This window comes from Rattus rattus, chromosome 2, assembly GCF_011064425.1.
Source record: "Rattus rattus isolate New Zealand chromosome 2, Rrattus_CSIRO_v1, whole genome shotgun sequence".
Taxonomy (NCBI): Eukaryota; Metazoa; Chordata; class Mammalia; order Rodentia; family Muridae; genus Rattus; species Rattus rattus.
The window spans coordinates 152743760-152761670 of record NC_046155.1 but is presented as its reverse complement, the minus strand read 5'-3'; the positions used below and the strand labels follow the sequence as shown (position 1 = coordinate 152761670).

At 48.7% G+C, this 17911-nt stretch overlaps 1 protein-coding gene across 1 annotated transcript in view; it reads right to left on the bottom strand.

Moving 5' to 3' along the window:
- Positions 1-17911, bottom strand: part of Sergef (secretion regulating guanine nucleotide exchange factor) — a 197114-nt gene that overhangs the window by 167939 nt on the left and 11264 nt on the right. Inside the window, 4 exon segments of the mRNA XM_032893580.1 lie at positions 2760-2918; positions 7286-7348; positions 9604-9717; positions 14598-14658. Coding sequence (XP_032749471.1) covers positions 2760-2918; positions 7286-7348; positions 9604-9717; positions 14598-14658 — 397 coding nt within the window.

The following is a 17911-nucleotide window of genomic DNA, read 5'->3' as shown; positions in this document are numbered from 1 at the left end:
ACAGAACCACACTATGCGGCAGGCGGGACTATTTAAGATCCTACTGGAGAGATGAGTGATTAGGGTGTGTAAAATAGCCCTAGACGTGTCACCAAACGAGGAAAGCACCAAACTCTGCCGTCCAAGTTTATCAGACATTTCTGTTCAGGAAACTGACCATCTGAGAGACAGCCGTAGGTCGCCAAGCCTGGATCAAGTTACACGGGGTCCCACGAAGTTCCTGAGAACCGATGGGGAGCATTAAGCAGCTCAGGAAAGGTTTCTAGAATGCAGCTTCACCAGCCTGAGACACAGGTGCCCTTGCCAGCTCTCCCAGATTAGAACAGGTTCTCCTGGCCTCCTCCCAAGTGCCTCTGACTAACACAGAAAAGTATTTTTCCACTGCAAACCTGCAGGCAGGCAGCAGACTGAGGGCAGAGAGTGCATCTGCAGTCCTGTACGGACCATCTGGGAAGTTATTCCGCTGCCATCCCTACTGCCCCGGCTATACACCTGCCCGTGAGGACGCCAGTCCCAAGCAATGTTTCTCCGCCTTGACAACACAGGCACTTGGACTGCACAGGTTTCTTGTACCAAGCTGGGGGCACCTTGCCATCCCGCAAGGTCAGAATATTCAGTGGCACCCTTGACCTCCACCCCCTGAATCTGACATCCCCCAGTTGTCACAGCCACTAATGTCTCCAGCCAATGCAGATGTCCACTGCAGGGCAAGAGTCACCTCTTGGGGAAGCTTTAGTTTTGAGACCTTAGAGAAGAAGCGTAAAGTGTCTGTCCTGCTGCACATCTCTGCAGACACTGCACACAAACTCTCTCGGGTCAGGCTCACATCACCACTGCCTCCGTGTAAGCAGCTGTGTGCCGCTGCAGTCCTCCACTGGAGCTTCAGGAACAACCGGAGTCAAACAACCCCTGGTACTGCTGAGCCAGTTGCGACCCTGCAAGGAAAACTTGTTCCCATTCCTGTGAGCTGCTGAGTCTGATTAAATGGAAACCCTGGGTGGTGCTTCTCAATGACATCGGGCCAGGGCCAGGGCTGCTGCGGCTGCTTCGAGGAGCACAGGGTGGTGAATCGGGATCCTCCACTCGCCCCCAATTCAGTATAACACCCAGACTTTAACCATTTCTCCCAGAAGAAAAGGGAACAGGGCAAGGTACATACACAAGCAAGCTGAATTAGCAATTTAATTAAACAGCTGAACCATTACCAAAAAGAAAAAAAAAATGCTCTCAAGTGGGGATGGAAACTGAAGCTGAGCTCCCAAGCAGCTGGAGTGACTCAGCGCCCTTCAAGGATGCAGCTGCCAATCTCCCACCCCGGGGCCGGGCCCTGGCCCCACATGAGTTCTGCTTCCATTACAGCACTTCAAAGAGCCACCTCTGTCCTTCCTCATTAGCCACTTAACCAGGTACAGAGATCACCCACACCCTCCCCGTGTGGGAGCAGGAGTGTTCTGCTGACCGCACTAGTGAAGACTACCCATAGCCGCCCGCCGCTCACACCCGATCACTCGGCCTGCCGCCACGACTCGGCTCGCTGCCTCGATGCCGCCTTTCGCTCTGTTGTGAGCTCTGTGCTTGCCTGTCTCATACTGGAATGGGACCGAGTTCTGATATGAGTTTGCCACGTGTAAGGGACTCCTTAAAGGCACATAAACAGACCTGGCCACTTACGGGTGGCTGGAGATGGGCAAACGGATAGATCGGCGGATGGGTAGACACGACATTTTCTATCCCTATGCTCATGCAAGCTGAAGCTCTTTAAGGGCAGAAACAATTTCCCCTCCTAACAGACAACACACTTTCCTGAGAGCATTCTCCAACCCCACAACATCAACGGTACTATGTGTTGCCCTTAGCCGGGATACCATTCCGAAGTGATCGTCACACTTTGGAAGGATCAATTAAAATCATCGCAGACACAAATGCTCCCAGATCTGTGAATACGAATGCACACAGCATGTGTGACTTACCGAAGAGAGCTGACGCTAAGAGAAAAACCCGAGGGCAGGAAAGTTCTGGAAACGCAGTCAACAGGTGTTTAGGAGCCTTCTTCGATGGAGCCAGCAAGGCCAGAGAACTCCTGAGAACCCTGGAGGTTCAGAAGGCCTTGCTCTAACATCAAACTGCCTGAGAAATTGCAGATCGGCAGCAACTCCTGGACTGCAGGGCCACGAAAAACCAAAATCCAAGAAGAGCGGAATATGGCGGCCAAGAAAGGCCTGAGCTAAGGAGAGATGAAAGTCAATGGAAAGATAAAGACGCACAGACCTCCCAGGCATGGGGGGGGGGGGTCCCCTGAGGAACACCAGGGCTCAATCAATGCATACAGCGCAGGAGTCACCCCCAAGTTTCAATCAGAATTTCACGCCAGCTATGACTCACTTTGAAATATTTACCAATACTTTCTGATGTTGTTTTAACTCAGATCAGGTGGGAATGAAAATAAAGCCATCTCTTCAGCCATGATGAGGCAAAGGCTCACCGGTACCCTGGCCCAATCTCCCGGTGATGTTGGCAGTCACAGACACCCTCTCAAAACCCCAAGGACTCTTGAGCAGAATGAGTTCACCAATGCAACCTTGTATTTCCAAGTGCAAAGCTGTAATCCATGGAGGAAAAGCTGATGGCAGAAGGAGATGCCAGGTCCTCCGTGTCCCAGTGCTTAAAGTCCCTCCCCCTGCCCCCTTTGTCCCCAACCCCAAGCACTAGTGAGTGGACAGCTACTCTCACCAATCCCAAATGCTCTGCTGCACCCTCACCTGTCTTAGCAACCAGATGCGTCCAACCACTCCAGACAGCAGTGACCTTTTCATCCTGGAAGTAATGTGCTTCTACTCTCTGGGGCAGAGGAAGGAACTCGGCGAGGGAGGCCAGCTGCCCATGCTTGTTACGGCCCCAGACATACAGCTCTCCTGTATCTGGAAGAGAGGTGAATGGGGGTAAGGAACATGACCCACAGGGTAGAGGACAACTCAGAAAAAGGAACAGCTAAAAGGGCTCATTTCCTACCCACAACACAGCATTTAGTGGGGCCACGCACAATATGAAATCTATGTAACACACAATCTAATGTAAAACTTGCAAAACTCTGTATATAAACAAGGCCTAGTGTGTGTAACACATATTTCTTCTGCATGCATGCGTGCATACGTGCATGCGTGTGTGTGTGTGTGTATACACGCGAGCGCGTGTGTGTGTATGTGTGTGTATATGTGTGTGTTGTGTGTGTATGTGTGCGTGCGTGTGTGTGTGCACCTGTATGTGTGCATGTGTGTGTGCGTGCATGTATGTGTGTGTATGTATGTGTGTGTATGTATGCGTGTGTATGTGTGCATGTGTGTATGTATGTGTGCATGTGTATATGTGTGTGCATGTGTGTGTATGTGTGTGTATGTCTGCATGTGTATATGTGTGTGTGCATGTGTATATGTGTATGTATGTGTGCATGTGTATATGTGTGTGCATGTGTGTGTATGTGTGTGTATGTCTGCATGTGTATATGTGTGTGTGCATGTGTATATGTGTGTGTACATGCGTGAGTGTGTGTGTGTGTGTGTGTGTGTGTGTACATTCCTGAGGATTGGGGGAGTTGCATGTACCCATGAACAGAGAGCCTAAAAGAGAAAGAACATCATGTGTCCTGCTCTATTACTTCTACCTTATTCCTTTTGAGACAGGGTCTCCACTGAAGCTGGAGCTAGGCTGATGGCCAGGGAGCTGCAGGAATCCCCCAGTCTCCACTCTACACAGTGCACTCTTATGCAAATGCTGAGACTCGACTTGAGGTCCTCATGCTTGCACAGTAAACAGTCTCACTAAGCCATCTCACAAGCCCATTTTCTGTATTGTTTAATATAAGCCTATATTACCTTTTGTAAAGAAAGAAACGCTTAAACGTAAGATAACGGGTGAGCAGATACACTATCTGGGGACTGGAGATGTGGCTCAGTTGGCAGAGTGTTTGCTTAGCATACACAACCCCCAGCACTGCATAAGCTGGGTGTGCTGGTGCTCACTTAGAGTCTCAGAACTCTGGAAGTAGAAGCAGAAGGATTAGGAGTTCGAGGTCATCCTGGGCTACACAGTGACTTCAAGGCCAGCCTGGACTACAGGAGACACTGCCAAAAAAAAAAAAAAAAAAAAAAAAGTATGGTATTTTATCTGAAACCTTTTTAAATGAGATTATTTCACTGTGCTTACTGTCATAGACTAGAATGAGCTACCACTGCCCGTCTGTGCAGCCTCTGGGCCTCACAGCAATCTCAGGATGGAGGCAGAAGTGACTGGCAGGGTGATGTAACAGCAGCAGGAAGCAAACACAGAGTCAAGTGACTCTGGCTGCTATTCCTGGATCTGCTAACTAGCTATTGACCTTGGACAAATCACTTCCTCTCCAAGCCTTGGTTTCACCAGCTGAACATGGGGAGGGAGGGCTGCTGGCCTAACTGACGTCACTGCCGACTGCAGCAACTGGTGGGTGACCGTGGCAACCAGAGAGCCCATGCCTGTCTAAAAAGTAAAGTTTGAAGAAAAATTTTAGACAAAGGCCAAACAAAATGAAGCCAAGGCTGTAAGCCAGCCTGTGAGAGAGCAGTCTGCAGCTCCCCTGGCAGTGGGATAGCTTCCATACTCACTAAACGGCACTAGTCACACCTGAAGTGGGGCTGCCCCACATGAAAATACTCAACAGACTGCACGGATATGGCACACAAAAGAGCATACTTCCTTAATAATGTTCCTATTAGAGTAAATAAGATTTTGGACATTCTAAGTAAAACATATTAATAAGATTAATTTCACCTGTTCCATTTTAGCTCTTGTGAGATGGCTCACATCCTATTATGCAGCACTGCCCCCAAAGATAAGTTAATCAAGGCTGGGCCATGTTAAATGGCTTTTCAAGATCACCTAGGTAACAAGGACTCACACACAGGCCAGTAAAGGGACGAGGAGCCAGGCCTGTTTCACTTGCCGGGTTCCTGATAAAGTTCACAGCACTGCTTGCCCTGCAGTGGTCTCACAGTCCCTTAAACTCATCAAAGGCCAGGCAGGATGATCACAGTCCTAGCTCAGGAGTCTCCAGGCTCCTTCCATCACTCGCTTGCTGTGGAACACGAGGCACATACCATGCCCCTGCTGCTTCCCCTCTAAGGTGACACAGCTTCCATCACTGACATCCTACAGGTCTACGATGTGCCTCTGGCCTTTATCCCTTACAGAAGGGCAAAGACAACACCCCTCACCCCACACAATGTCAACCCAGTGGACGCTGGAGAGCCACAGAGGCGCCATGGCTGTGGAGCCTCTGTGGCTCAGAATATCTAACCGGTCTTTTTGAAAGACAGCACGGGGATAGTTACACTGTTGCATCAGCAGGTAAAATTAAATTCTGCTGCAATGCCAAATGGTTACATAATCTACAAGGACTCCAGGGAAGAGGTCTAAAGAACACAGAGCAGAATCCAATGTGCTAACAGCCTGAGTAAGATGAGAAACGAGGGGTCATTAATCGTGACAATTTTTAACTCACTTTCGAAATATCAAAAACCAATTCACTTTGTGACCATACTAAAAATGATTAAATGGACACTTTAAAGTGGTGAATATCATATATAAATTATAGCTCCATCAAAAAAAAAAAAAGTCCAATCTGTGTATTAAAACATGGCACCCTAGTTAAAGTGGCCATGTAGGAAATAATAAATTTAATAATCACATATTTGCAATCATTTTTAATTGGCATTAGCAAGTAATTTGATGGTTTCTAAGTTTGCATACCATCAGCTATCTCAAATCAATTAGGACAGAAACAGAATGAAGCTTAATCTAGTCTTACTCCTACAAGGACGTCTCTTCCAACAGTGGCTGTGGGTGGAGGAAGGCGCTTACACCCTGCGATCACATTGTCTCTAGAAGAGATGTGGGACCAGGTGCCAGGTACAAGACAGGTGCAGGTGTAGGACACCTCCCCACACACACACACCCGTGAGAAAATGATACATGGTATCCCGAAGAAAGGCTTGGCATTACAATGGCTCGGCAGTGATGGATAGATGGAGAGTCAGGGCTAGAGCACGCCTGCAATCCTAGAACTTGGGAGATGGAAGCAAAATAATCAGGAGTTCTGAGGCCAGCCTCATCTACTTACTGGGTCTGAGGCTAGCCTGGTTATACAAGACTATCTCTAAAAAAGGAAGGAGGAGAGGGAGGGAGGAAGGGAGAGAGAGAGGGAGGAAAGGAGGGAGGGAAGGAGCAAGAAAGAAAGGGAGGGAGGGATGGAAAAGAAAAAGATGGATATTTAGCGTGGAAAAGAAAAAGCCCAAAGAAGTGACACCAAAAAAAAGTAGAGAATATAAAGTTACATACGGATACATGCAAATAAATAGGTTATGTGGAAAGCTAAAAGGCTGAAAGGTAAGTAAATCAGAAATAGAGGTAAAGAGAATGGCAAACTCATAGAAAGAAGACAGGAAGATAAATACATGAAGCGGGCAGCAGCAGGTGGACACGAGTTAATGCAGACTTAAACAGCGCGGTGTAGGAAGAGGGAGAGAGTGAGACGTTGCATTGGACAGCGAAATGGCGTAGACAGGAATGTGCGCCCTTAGCGAGGTCACCCGCACCTGCAACGGCGCACTCAGGAGGCTGGGGCAGGAGAACTCCAGTGCGGTCAAGGCCATCCTGGGTTACATAGTGAATTCCAGCCCAGCCTGGGCTGCAGAGTGACACTGTCTCAAGAGCAAATGAAAGAGTGGTACGCTGTGTGGCCATGGACGCTGACACTTCATCAGCCATGAGTCACACATGGCTCCCAGATCACTCCGCATGGGCACGCAGCAGACTGGATCTCCCCGACGCCCAGGCAGTGACACCCCATCACTAGGTAGTATGCAGCTACATACAAGTTTACTGTGGAGTTCTTGCTCTGCCCATCACCGCTCCCCCAAGAGGAAGATGATCTTTTCCACCCTGTACGGTTAATTTTAAAGTCTTTTCTGAGGCAGACATAGTAGCACAGGCTTATAACCCCAGTGTGTGAGAAAACCCAGAGGATGAGCACTGAGCTGAAGCTGACTATACCATCAGATTTAGTTCTCACGGAAAGTATGTTCCAGATGAAGAGATGGTCTCAAGAGCTAAAGCAATTTTGCCTGAAATTATACCAACAGTGGCACCAAACTCCCACTCCAAAATGTATACCCTCCTCCCCCTCCCCACTCTGACCGGGCTCCACTGCGGGCCTCGGCATGCAGAAACCTGAATGGCACACTGGGCTAGTACCCACCTGTTAATGAGGCCGAGTGGTCAGATCCTGCAACAGCACATACCACTGTAGAACTCTCTAGGCCTGGAAAAGAAATGCGTTTGCTCTGAGCTCTATTCATGCCAAAACCCGTTGTGTGAAGAGTGGATCCCAGGGCCGAGGTTTACCTGGGCCTGGGGAGAACCCGCCCAGCGCAGGCACGTGTGAGCAGCACAGTCGGGTGGGAGGCTTGGCGGGATGGAGAGAGTGATGTCAGGGGGTTTGAACAAGTCCGTGTCCTGAGGACAAAGGGCACAGTCTTCACTGTCACAGAAGAAAGGCAGGGATAGGAACAGCAGGAAAGCCAGGGCAACCTCGCTGTGCTGCCGCAGAGCCACACAGACCTGTATAACGTCACATTTCTGACAGATACAGAAGCACAGACCCGAGAAGAAGCCTGTGAAACGTGTGCACAGCTGAGAAGGTGAGGGTGAAGGCAAAGGGGTTCAAACCCCCCGATCCCATCGTGTGCAGGGCTTAACCACACACCAGGCTACCTCAGAACACAGTGCCATTGTGTGATCCTGCCTCTGACCTCCAAGTCCAGCACTTTACCTCCCTGATTATACTGCCTTCAGCAGCACAGAAGAATCCCAATCCATCCTGTTAGGAGCTGGGACAGCCTGTGCTAATTCATGGTCTATCCCAGAGGAAAACACAGTCCTAGTCTTCAACTGTTTCTAGAGACTTCTGTTTGACTGACTAAAAGGCACCTCACACCTTCGAGTGTCCTGTGGGATGAAGAGAGGAAGCACAAGTTCCCAGCCACAACCAAGCAGGGAGTCCTCAGCCTAGGGCCCCTGTGGGTGCAGGTGAAGGAGAGAGAATGCAAAGTCATGGGCTGTGAGGCATGAGCCATCCAAACCCACCAGAAAACTCCCTAGACAACTCAGAGCTAATGTTCCAGGCAGATCCCAAAATGGCTGTTTAAACAGTGTTTTTTAAATCCCTTCTAGTCACTGGTCCAGTACTAAAACACAGAGAACAAAGCCCTGTCGTTCCCCCTTGGCACAGGAGAAAACTGATAACCATTCACACTGGATACAAGGTGGTGCTATCCACAGAGAGAAGTCGATGGAGGCCGGAAGGGAAGAACCATGTCCCCTTCACTGAGAGGGCCATGTCTGAGCCAGCCCTTGAGAAAACCCCAGAGCTTTTCCAGAGGAAGAGGAAGGACAGGTACTTCAAGCAGAGCTGAGCTGTCCACAGGTGCAGTGGCAGGTCAGGCAAAGTAGGAAGTCTGGGAAGTGAGTCCTGTGACACACGTGCACGCACGCAAAGAGATGGATGGATGAGATGGATGGATGGATGGATGGATGGATGGATGGATGGATGGATGGATGGTGGGTGGATGGATGGATGGATGGTGGGTGGATGGATGGATGGATAGGTGGGTGGATGGATGGATGGATGGTGGGTGGATGGATGGATGGATGGGTGGATGGATGGATGGTGGGTGGATGGATGGATGGTGGGTGGAAGGATGGATGGGGTATAATTTTAAAGTCTTTTCTGAGGCAGACATAGTAGCACAGGCTTATAACCCCAGTGTTAAGAGGTGGAGCAGGTGAGCTACCTAGGTGAGCTCCAGGCCTGTGGAAGAACCTGTCTCATAAAACAAGGTGGACAGTGGCAGAGGAACAACAGCCAGGCTGTCCTCCGGCCTCCACATTCACATGCCCACAGGTACATACATAAATATGTATGCATCTAGGATTCAGAACTTGTAGGCTCACAGGATTACTACATACTGCTTCTAAACTCCCATGTCATGCCTCCCAAGTAGCTTTGACCCATTCTAGAGCTTCCTTTTTGATCTCCACCTACCTGCCTGGCATCTATCACTCAATAGGCCTCAGACTCTCACAGCAAAACAGTGACTTTTACCGGGGCTACAAAAATCACAAAAAGACTGACATCCCAACCAAAAGAGACTGTCAGAAAGGTCAAGAAATACCAAAGCTGGAGAGATGGCTCAGCAGTTGAGTACTGGCTCCCTTCCAGAGGACCTGGATTTGATTCTCAGAATTCACATGGCAGCTTACAACCATCTGTAAATCCAATTCCAGGGGATGTCACACCCTTCTCTAGCCTCCCTGGGCATCTGGCACGCAAATAGTACACAGAAATACATGCAGGCAAAACATCCATGTGAAATAAGGTGTTTAGAAAAATCAGAGAGAGAGAGAGAGAGAGAGAGAGAGAGAGAGAGAGAGAGAGAGAGAGACTTACCCATTTTCTGAAGCTCTATTTTCTTTCTCACAGAGGAACCAAAGACTGTTATGAAATAAGGAGCTCACCTGTCACTCTACTGGGTTCCTTTGCTGTCAGGAACAATGGGAGATTCTGCCCAGGACACAAGCGTCGACCAGAAGATGCCAAGCCAGTCCCCCACTGGAACACACTGCCAGTGTCTTCCCAGCAGAGCAGAAGGGAAAAGAGAAAATGTACGTTAGGACTAGAGCGGACTGCCATTTGACCCTCACTGCCGTGGGAAATTCCCAGCCATCTCAGCCAACGTGAGCTCTACCAGGAGCTTGGCTGCTTCAAGAGGCCCATGACCAGCCACAGAGATTACCATCAAACCAATCACAAATACAGTCTTTGGGACAATCTAAGACCATGAGAGAAAATTCCAATGTAGTAAAACTTCCTCTAAAAGTTCCAGGCGCCAGCCCACAGCCACACCTCTGGAGTGCTGCCCTGCTCGTGGCTAACTTGAAAGGAGCCTTGAAGACCATGAACGCACACCCATTCACTAGATGAGAAAACAGAGGCCCAGAAGAGAGGCTGAGATCCAGCCAAGGTCCCATGGGGAATGAGTAGTAGAGAAAACACTGGTGTCCAGCTGACACTCACAGTAGTGCCTTTCTGCCGCACCAAGGCAAATTCAGATTCTCTGGGGTCAAATGCATGTGTATTTGTGACTACAAGACAGCACGGCAGCTTATTTTAGTAGAACGGCCGCTCGAATCTATGAATCCACATCCCAAACCACACAGAAGTGCACAGACAAAATCCTCTGCATTTGTCAAATAATCAGATGTGCACAGCATGGAGCCACCAGCCAACACCACCATCAAGGCCTGATCCTCTGGACCGTTCTATAGCCAGCACTCCTAATGTACAGAGACAAGCCTCTCTATAAAGCAGCAGCTGTGACCACTGAGAACATTGCAGCCCAGCAGAGACCCACAATAAACCAAGACGACGTCCTCCTTGGTGGAGAATCTGCAAGGGAGAAGGCTTCACTGACTATCTCAAAATGACGGGTGTGTGAGGGTTTTAAATCAGGATCTGAATTGGATCTGCAAACAACCGCTGGCTGATGCGTCTACAATGTCTCAAATAATGGATTTTTTTCCCCTTTGAAAAATTTACCGGATATTTATTTTTATTTTACATGTGTGAGTGTTCTGCCTACATGTATGACCACACATGTACCTGGTCCCTACAGAGGCCAGAGGAGGATGTCAGTTCCCCTGGAACTGGAGTTAAAGACAATTGTGAGCCACTACGTGGAGTCCTCTGCAAGAACAACAGGGTACTTCACCAATGAGTGGTTTTCCAGCCCCCTTGAAATACTTTACTGTAAAATATGCACAATGTAAAAGGTGTCATCTTCACCATCGTCAGTGTCTAACCCAGCAGCAGTCACCATATTGAGCAACCATTATCCTTCCATATTGCAACACTGTACCCATCACTCCCCATCCCTGGTGCATAGCCCTGGGGCTCCCATTCTGTCTTTAGTTCTGACTCCTCATGTGGACAGAATCCCAGCATTTGTCCTTTTTATGACTGACGTAGGCCACTCAGCATCCCATTCATCTATGGTGGAGGCTGACAGCAGTTCTGTACTTTCTAAGGCTTGTGGTGGTCCATGGAGGGGGGGGTGTTTGCCACATTTTGCTTGCCCAGTCACCTGTCTGTGGGCACCTGAGGAGCTGCCTCAGGTGTGTGTGAATAATGTCAGTTACGGCTGGTGCCTTTCATTCTATAAATCCTACAAATTTGCCTCTTCCTTTCTTTTCCATCTTTTAAAAAATCTATTTGTCAAGCTGGGTGTGATGCTGTACACCTATAATCCCAGCACTCGGAAAGCAGAGGCAGGTGGAATTTCTGTGAGTTCAGGGCCAGCCAGGGCTACATGGTGAGACCCATCTCAGAAAGAAAAAAAAAAAAAAAAAAAAGGAGGAGGAGGAGGAGGAGGAGAGGAGGAGGAGGAGGAGGAGGAGGAGGAGGAGGAGGAAGAGGAGGAAGAGGAGGAGGGAGGAGGAGGAGGAGGAGGAGGAGGAGGAGGAAGAAAAAAAAGAGGTTATGGTTAGGGAATAATAACATGGCCCTTCCACACTGCTTTCTAAAGCAACTGAACCATTCTGCCATCTAGATGCAGAATTAAAAGGGTGTAGAGGGGTTGGGGATTTAGCTCAGTGGTAGAGCCTAGGACAAGGCCTTGGTCCCAAAAAAAAAAAAAAAAAAAAAAAAAAAAAAAAAGAGGGGTTGGGGATTTAGCTCAGTGGTAGAAAACTTGCCTAGCAAAAAGACCCTGGGTTCATTCCTCAGCTCCAAAAAAAAAAAAGTGGTGGGGGGGGAGATGTGTAGAGTGGGGAACAACAGCCTCAAACAATGATCCCCCCTTCCACCTTGATTAAAACAGTCTTTTGTTTGCTGGCTGCATACGCAAGGCTCACTGGCCCTTGCTGTGATCTGGGGATTCTGCCCACCTCATCCATAGAGGCACAGGGCAGATGCACAGCCCTGTCTGGCTTTAGGAGAGTGCTAGGGACCTGAACTGAGGCCCTCACACACTAGTGCAGCAAGTGCATGGCCCACTGAGCCCTCTCTCCAGTGATACTGCCCTGCTGATTCCTAAGAGGACAGCCTGTCTATCAATGAGTAGTCACTGCCAGACAGCTCAACACAGTCACACTTCTGGACACCTAACCAGGAGAAACGAAATTTACAGTTAGAAAAAAAAACCTGTTAGTGGATGTTTCTAAGTTATTGCAAATAGAACAAACTGGAAACAAGCCAGACGTTACTCAGCTGATAACTAGTTGCAAATTGGTTACTGCAGACTAAACTGTGCCCCCACCCCACAACATCCAGGTGTGGAATCCCTAATTTCCAGTGTGGCTTTGTTTGGAAGCAGGGCCTGTTACTGAGGTAAAGAAAGCTAAACGGTGCCTATGGGAAGTGGGGTTAGCCCAGTAGAACCAGCATCTTTATGGAGGTGTCACGGAAGAGCTTTTCTCTGCACAGATGCACAGAGAGGCCTGGGGAACACAGTGAGAAGCAGGGCATCTAAGCCAAGAAATGTGTCACCAGAAACCAGTCTTAATGACACCCGTCCTGGGCTTTTAGCCTCTCAGACAGTGAGAACATGAATGTTTGTTATCTAAGCCATTTGGGCTGCAGTATTTTGCTGCAGCAGCTCTAACAGGCTAATCCAGCGCCACATCCACAGTGTACTTCTCATCGCTAAAAGGAATCTGCTGCAGATATACACAGCTAAGACAGATCCCCAGGGAATTATGCCACGAAGGAAAGCCAAGCCCAAAAGGTTACGTATTGTACGGGGCATCTGAGAACATTTCAGAAGTGACATTACAGACATGGGAAACAGGGATGACTGTCAAGAGCTAAGGAGGAGCTGGGAGCAGCAGGAAGTGAGTGTGGCCATCCACCCCAGCAGGAGAGACCTCGTGGTGATGAAGTTCCTCTGCGTCCTCACTGTATCAGCATGAAATCCGTGCCAAGCTACCGTGCTGTCAATTCCGTACACTGAGGGTAACTCCGAAAAGAACTCATGGGGGTCTACTTTGCTTTTTCTTTTTTTTTTTCGGAGCTAGGGACTGAGCCCAGGGCCTTGCGCTTGCTAGGCAAGCGCTCTACCACTGAGCTAAATCCCCAACCCTTCTACTTTGCTTTTAACAACTTCATGTGGGTCTGTAATTCTCTCAAAACACCAAGATTTCGCTTTTTAAAAAATTTTATGTATATGAATGTTTTGTCTGCATGTTTGCCTGTTCTCTAGATGCACGCCTGGTACTCGTGGAGGCCAGAAGAGAGGGTCGGATCTCCTGGTACTGGAGTTACAGACCCTTATGAGCTGTTGTGCAGATGTTGGACATCAAACCTGGATCCTCTGGAAGAGCAGCCGGTGCTCTTAACCATGAGTCACCTCATGATCTCACTCTGAGGAAGGGTTTAAGGAGCAGGACGCCACAGGAGACGACAGGCACAGCTTCACAGATCTCCTCACCTCTCCTTTCTGCCCTCGCCCACCCACACCTGGACTCCACAGCATGGAGACTTGGCAGCCTCAGGAGACAAACACAGACACAGCCCAAGAGAAGCAAGTGCAGAAATTAAAAAGGGAAGACCCTGAGGGCAAAGCTCTCCCACCCGTCCCTGAGTTTCTAATTCCTCCCCTTCCTAGTTTCTCTCCTCTGAGTGCGGCAAGCTTCTCTCTCCCTCTCTCCCTTTCTCTTCCAAGCACCTGTTCAGGCACACACACACGTGTGTATATGTGCATGAGCGTGCAGACACTTGTAGAAGCCAGGATTGGCATTGGTGGCATTGCTCAAATGTCTTCAATTCCTAACTGAGATGAGGCTCACTGGTCTGGGGCTTCATCAAGTAGGCTAGGCTGGCTGGCGGGTGAGCCTCAGGATCTGCCTGTCTCCCCTTACGATCACTATTCGCAGATTTGAACTCAGATCCTCATGCCTTCGGACAAGCATGCCCCCACCTTACCCTTCTTTTTAAAAGGAAGTCTCTACCAACTATTTTCTAAACCTTAGAACCCCTCAAGCCAGGTCAGATTTACTTAATGCCACCTGCCCCACACCTCCATACATGCTGCTGGTCCCTCTGCCCACTCACATACAGAAGTCAGCTCACCCGAAGCATTTTCAATCAACAAACCTTAGAACCCAGTGGGACGGGAACACCGTGGTCTCTAGCTCTCCCTGCCTCACTCACAAACACTTCCACAAACTCCGCATGGAGTTTTAGAAAGACTTTAACTCACACACTCCTTGGCTGGGAGGAATAAATGGAAGAATGAAATTATGACAATTCCAGCAGCATGGCCACAACATAGAGCCAGACAGCTCGCTTCCCTTCTCCCACCGGCTAAAGACTCCCCAGGGACTTGTACCTCATGCTCTCTCCTTTCAGTTGGAGCTACAGCAGGGCAGGGCCCTTCCCAACGCTCCATACAACGTTTCCCCTGATGCTCTAGTGCTCAGGTGGGCTAACTTGGGAAAGTAGGCTGAGTGATCACCTGTAGTGGCTAATGCATGCCTCAGTCCAGCAGCGACACAAACAACCTTCTCTCCCAGGCACTGTCCAAAGAAAAGAACAGATTTAGTCTCAGAATCATTCATCTACAAACTCTTCTGTAACTCATGTACAAAGTCAATGCAGCTTGAAGTGCCCCACCCAACATGCTCACACATAGATGCTTTCATAGTTATCACTAGATGGAATGTGTGTGTGTGTGTGTGTGTGTGTGTGTGTGTGCTCACACAGGGACATGTGGGCATGGATGTGTATATGTATGTGTGTTGTATATGTGTGTATATATGTGGTGTGTGTGTATCTGTGTGTCCATGGTGACATGTGGGCACGTGTGTGTATGTATTGTGTATGGGTGTATATATGTGGTGTGTGTATGTGTTTATGTGTATGTGTGTGTGCATGGGGACATGTGGGGATGTGTGTATGTGTATGTGTGTGATATGTGTGTGTGTGTGTCTCTGTGTGTGTGTGTGTGTGTGTGTGTGCGCGCAGTCGGGGGCATGTGGACATGTGTGTATTATGTGTGTATATATGTGTTGTGTGTTTATCTGTGCGTGTTTGTGTGTGCCATGTGTGTATGTGTGTGTATACACAGGGACATGTGGGTATGTATGTGTATATGTATGTGTGTTGTATATATGTGTATATATGAGGTGTATGTATATGTGCTTATATGTATGCATATGTGCATGGGGACATGTATATGTGTATATATGTGTGTGTTGTGTGTGTGCACATGGGGACATGTGAACATGTGTGTGTATGTGTGTATATGTGTGTTGTATGTATATATGTGCACGCATGTGTGTTGTATATGTATATGTGCTATGTGTGTATCTCTGTGTGTACTTATGTGTTATGTGTGTGTGCACCTGGGGACATGTGGGTGTATATATGTTGTGTGTGTATGTTTACATGCATGTGTGTGTATGTGTGTGTTGCATGCACATTAGTATGTGGGTACACATGGAGGCCAAAGGAAGACACTGGCTGTCTTCCTCTATCGCTTGTCCCCTTGCTTCCCTGAAGCAGGGTCTCCCACTGAACTGGAAGGTTACTGCTTCTGCCAGGTTAGTGGCCATCGAGCTCCCTCAGCGCTGGGCTAACAGGTACACACAGCCATACCTGGATTTTTAAAAATATTTATTTTATTCCCTGTGTATGACTGACTGTTCTTCCTGCATGTATATATGTGCACCATGCATGCCTAGTGCCTGTGATGTCAGAGGATATCAGATCCCATGGAACTGGAGTTACAAACAGTTGTGAGCTACCACTCGGGTACTGGGAATTGAACCCGCATGCCCTGCCGCTAACAGCCGAGGCATCTCTCTAGCCCCTAGGCTTGACTCTTTTGGCAGTTCTAGAGATCCAAATCCAGGTCCTCATGCTTGTGGAACAAGCACTCTAACCACCGAGCCATCTCCCCAGCCCTGTAAAATAACTTTAAAAAAAATCATATCATAGCATCACATTGTACTATCTCTCAAGAGTAGGGGGGCGGGGACCTCCAAAGTCATGCAGTCCAATAGTTAGTAAACATTTCCTTTAAACAGCCAAATACCATATGGTTCCTGCCACACAGCTCAGCTCTGGGACTTCAAACAGCTACGTATGAGAAAGCATGGCTGTGCTCCAGTAAGACTTAAATAGCAAGGGCTCTACCCTTCCCTTCTGACCCAGTCCCATCCCTACCAAGGTTAGACACTCTTCCTTACGTGCTCAGCCCCCGCCCAGTACCTGTCTCTGGTTGCACAGGGCTCACCATGCCCCTAGGCACCTCTCCATCCTTGCGAACCTCCATGTATCTCTAGGTGGAGCCAAACCCGGCTGCCTTTAGCTTCTGACAAAGCTTTCCAAATATTTGAAGACAGTTGTCATGTCCTCTCTAATACATCTTGTGGCAGTTTTAAAAATAGGTCCTCATATTCTTTGATACTACTCCCTTCAAGTCGCAGCGTGTGATTCCCCTCCCCTGTGTGGGCTGGACTTAGTGACATACTTCTACTGGAAAGAATAAAGGAGCACGGTGAATCAGAGGGTGATAAAAGGCACTGAGGCCTCCTCTTAAGAAAGCCGGCTGCCAGGTCTGAATAGTCACACAGAGAGGCCTGCACAGCAAGGAACTGTGACTCTAAGCAATGGGACTGGGTCTCAGTCCAGCCCACAGAGGATGTACACAGGCCTGGTTATGTCTTCACTGCTACCCTGTGAAAGACCAGCTCAGGGGTCCCATTCCTGACCCTCAGAGGTGACGGGATGATGCTTGTCACACTACAGTGGATAACTGATGAACTCTCTAGACAGACATCCCGGGTGTAGCACTATCTCTCACTGAGTCTCCCCACTCTGAATATGTTCTGGATTCCTCCTTTCCTATGTCCTCATCTATCCCAGGCTTGCCTCAAACTCACTATGTAGCCAAGGATAAGCTTGAGCTCCTGATCCTCCTGCCTCACCTCCCAAGTGCGGGGATTAAATGCATGTGCCACCATGTCCAGTTTCTGCAAGGGATTACACCAAGGGCTTCCCCGATGCTGGGCAAGCACTCTACGACCTGAGCTGCACTCCTGGCCCTCAGTCTCTCTCTTTTAAGGAACAGTGTAAAGGCAGAGAGAGTCTTACTGACCACTGGGCCCAGAGCCTGCACACCAATGCACAAGAGAATCCATTGTACCTGATGCAGTTTGACCATCACAAAGAACAAGACTCCAGCCTCCCTTCTAGAAGCCTGTACTTCTGACAGCGGAGTCCCCAGTCACATGAGCCTTGGGCAGAATAAAATCTAACTGCTAATACAGTTTGTGTAGATGGCTCTTTAGATCTTCTTTCCTTTCTTTTCTCTAAAAATAACCAACGGGCCAGGACCATCTCCGTGTGTTCTTATCTTACGTGCTATTCTACTGCCCATGGGTCCCCACCCCACCCCCATACTTCTATCTTTTCCTCATATTCCAGCCTGAACGCTTTTCTGTGCTCCTATACACATGTCCACACAATCCCTTTGGTCTAGAATGTTCCTCTCTGGCGCCTGTTCTGCAATCTCCTATCCCAAGCCAGGGCAAGCTCAGCTCAACTCGAAGAGTCAGCTAAGCATCCTGTTAGGCAGGAGTCCAGTCCTTCCGTGAGACTAAACAAGCATCTATCATGATTCTATCATGACAATCACACCGCATGTATTTATCCTGTGTCGATAAATTATAAATCTCTCAGGTGGTAAGACGGGTCTTAGCCACCAGTGTCCTCGCTACCAACATCCAGTGTCCACACGTGGCAGCTGCTGTCCACAAATGAAGT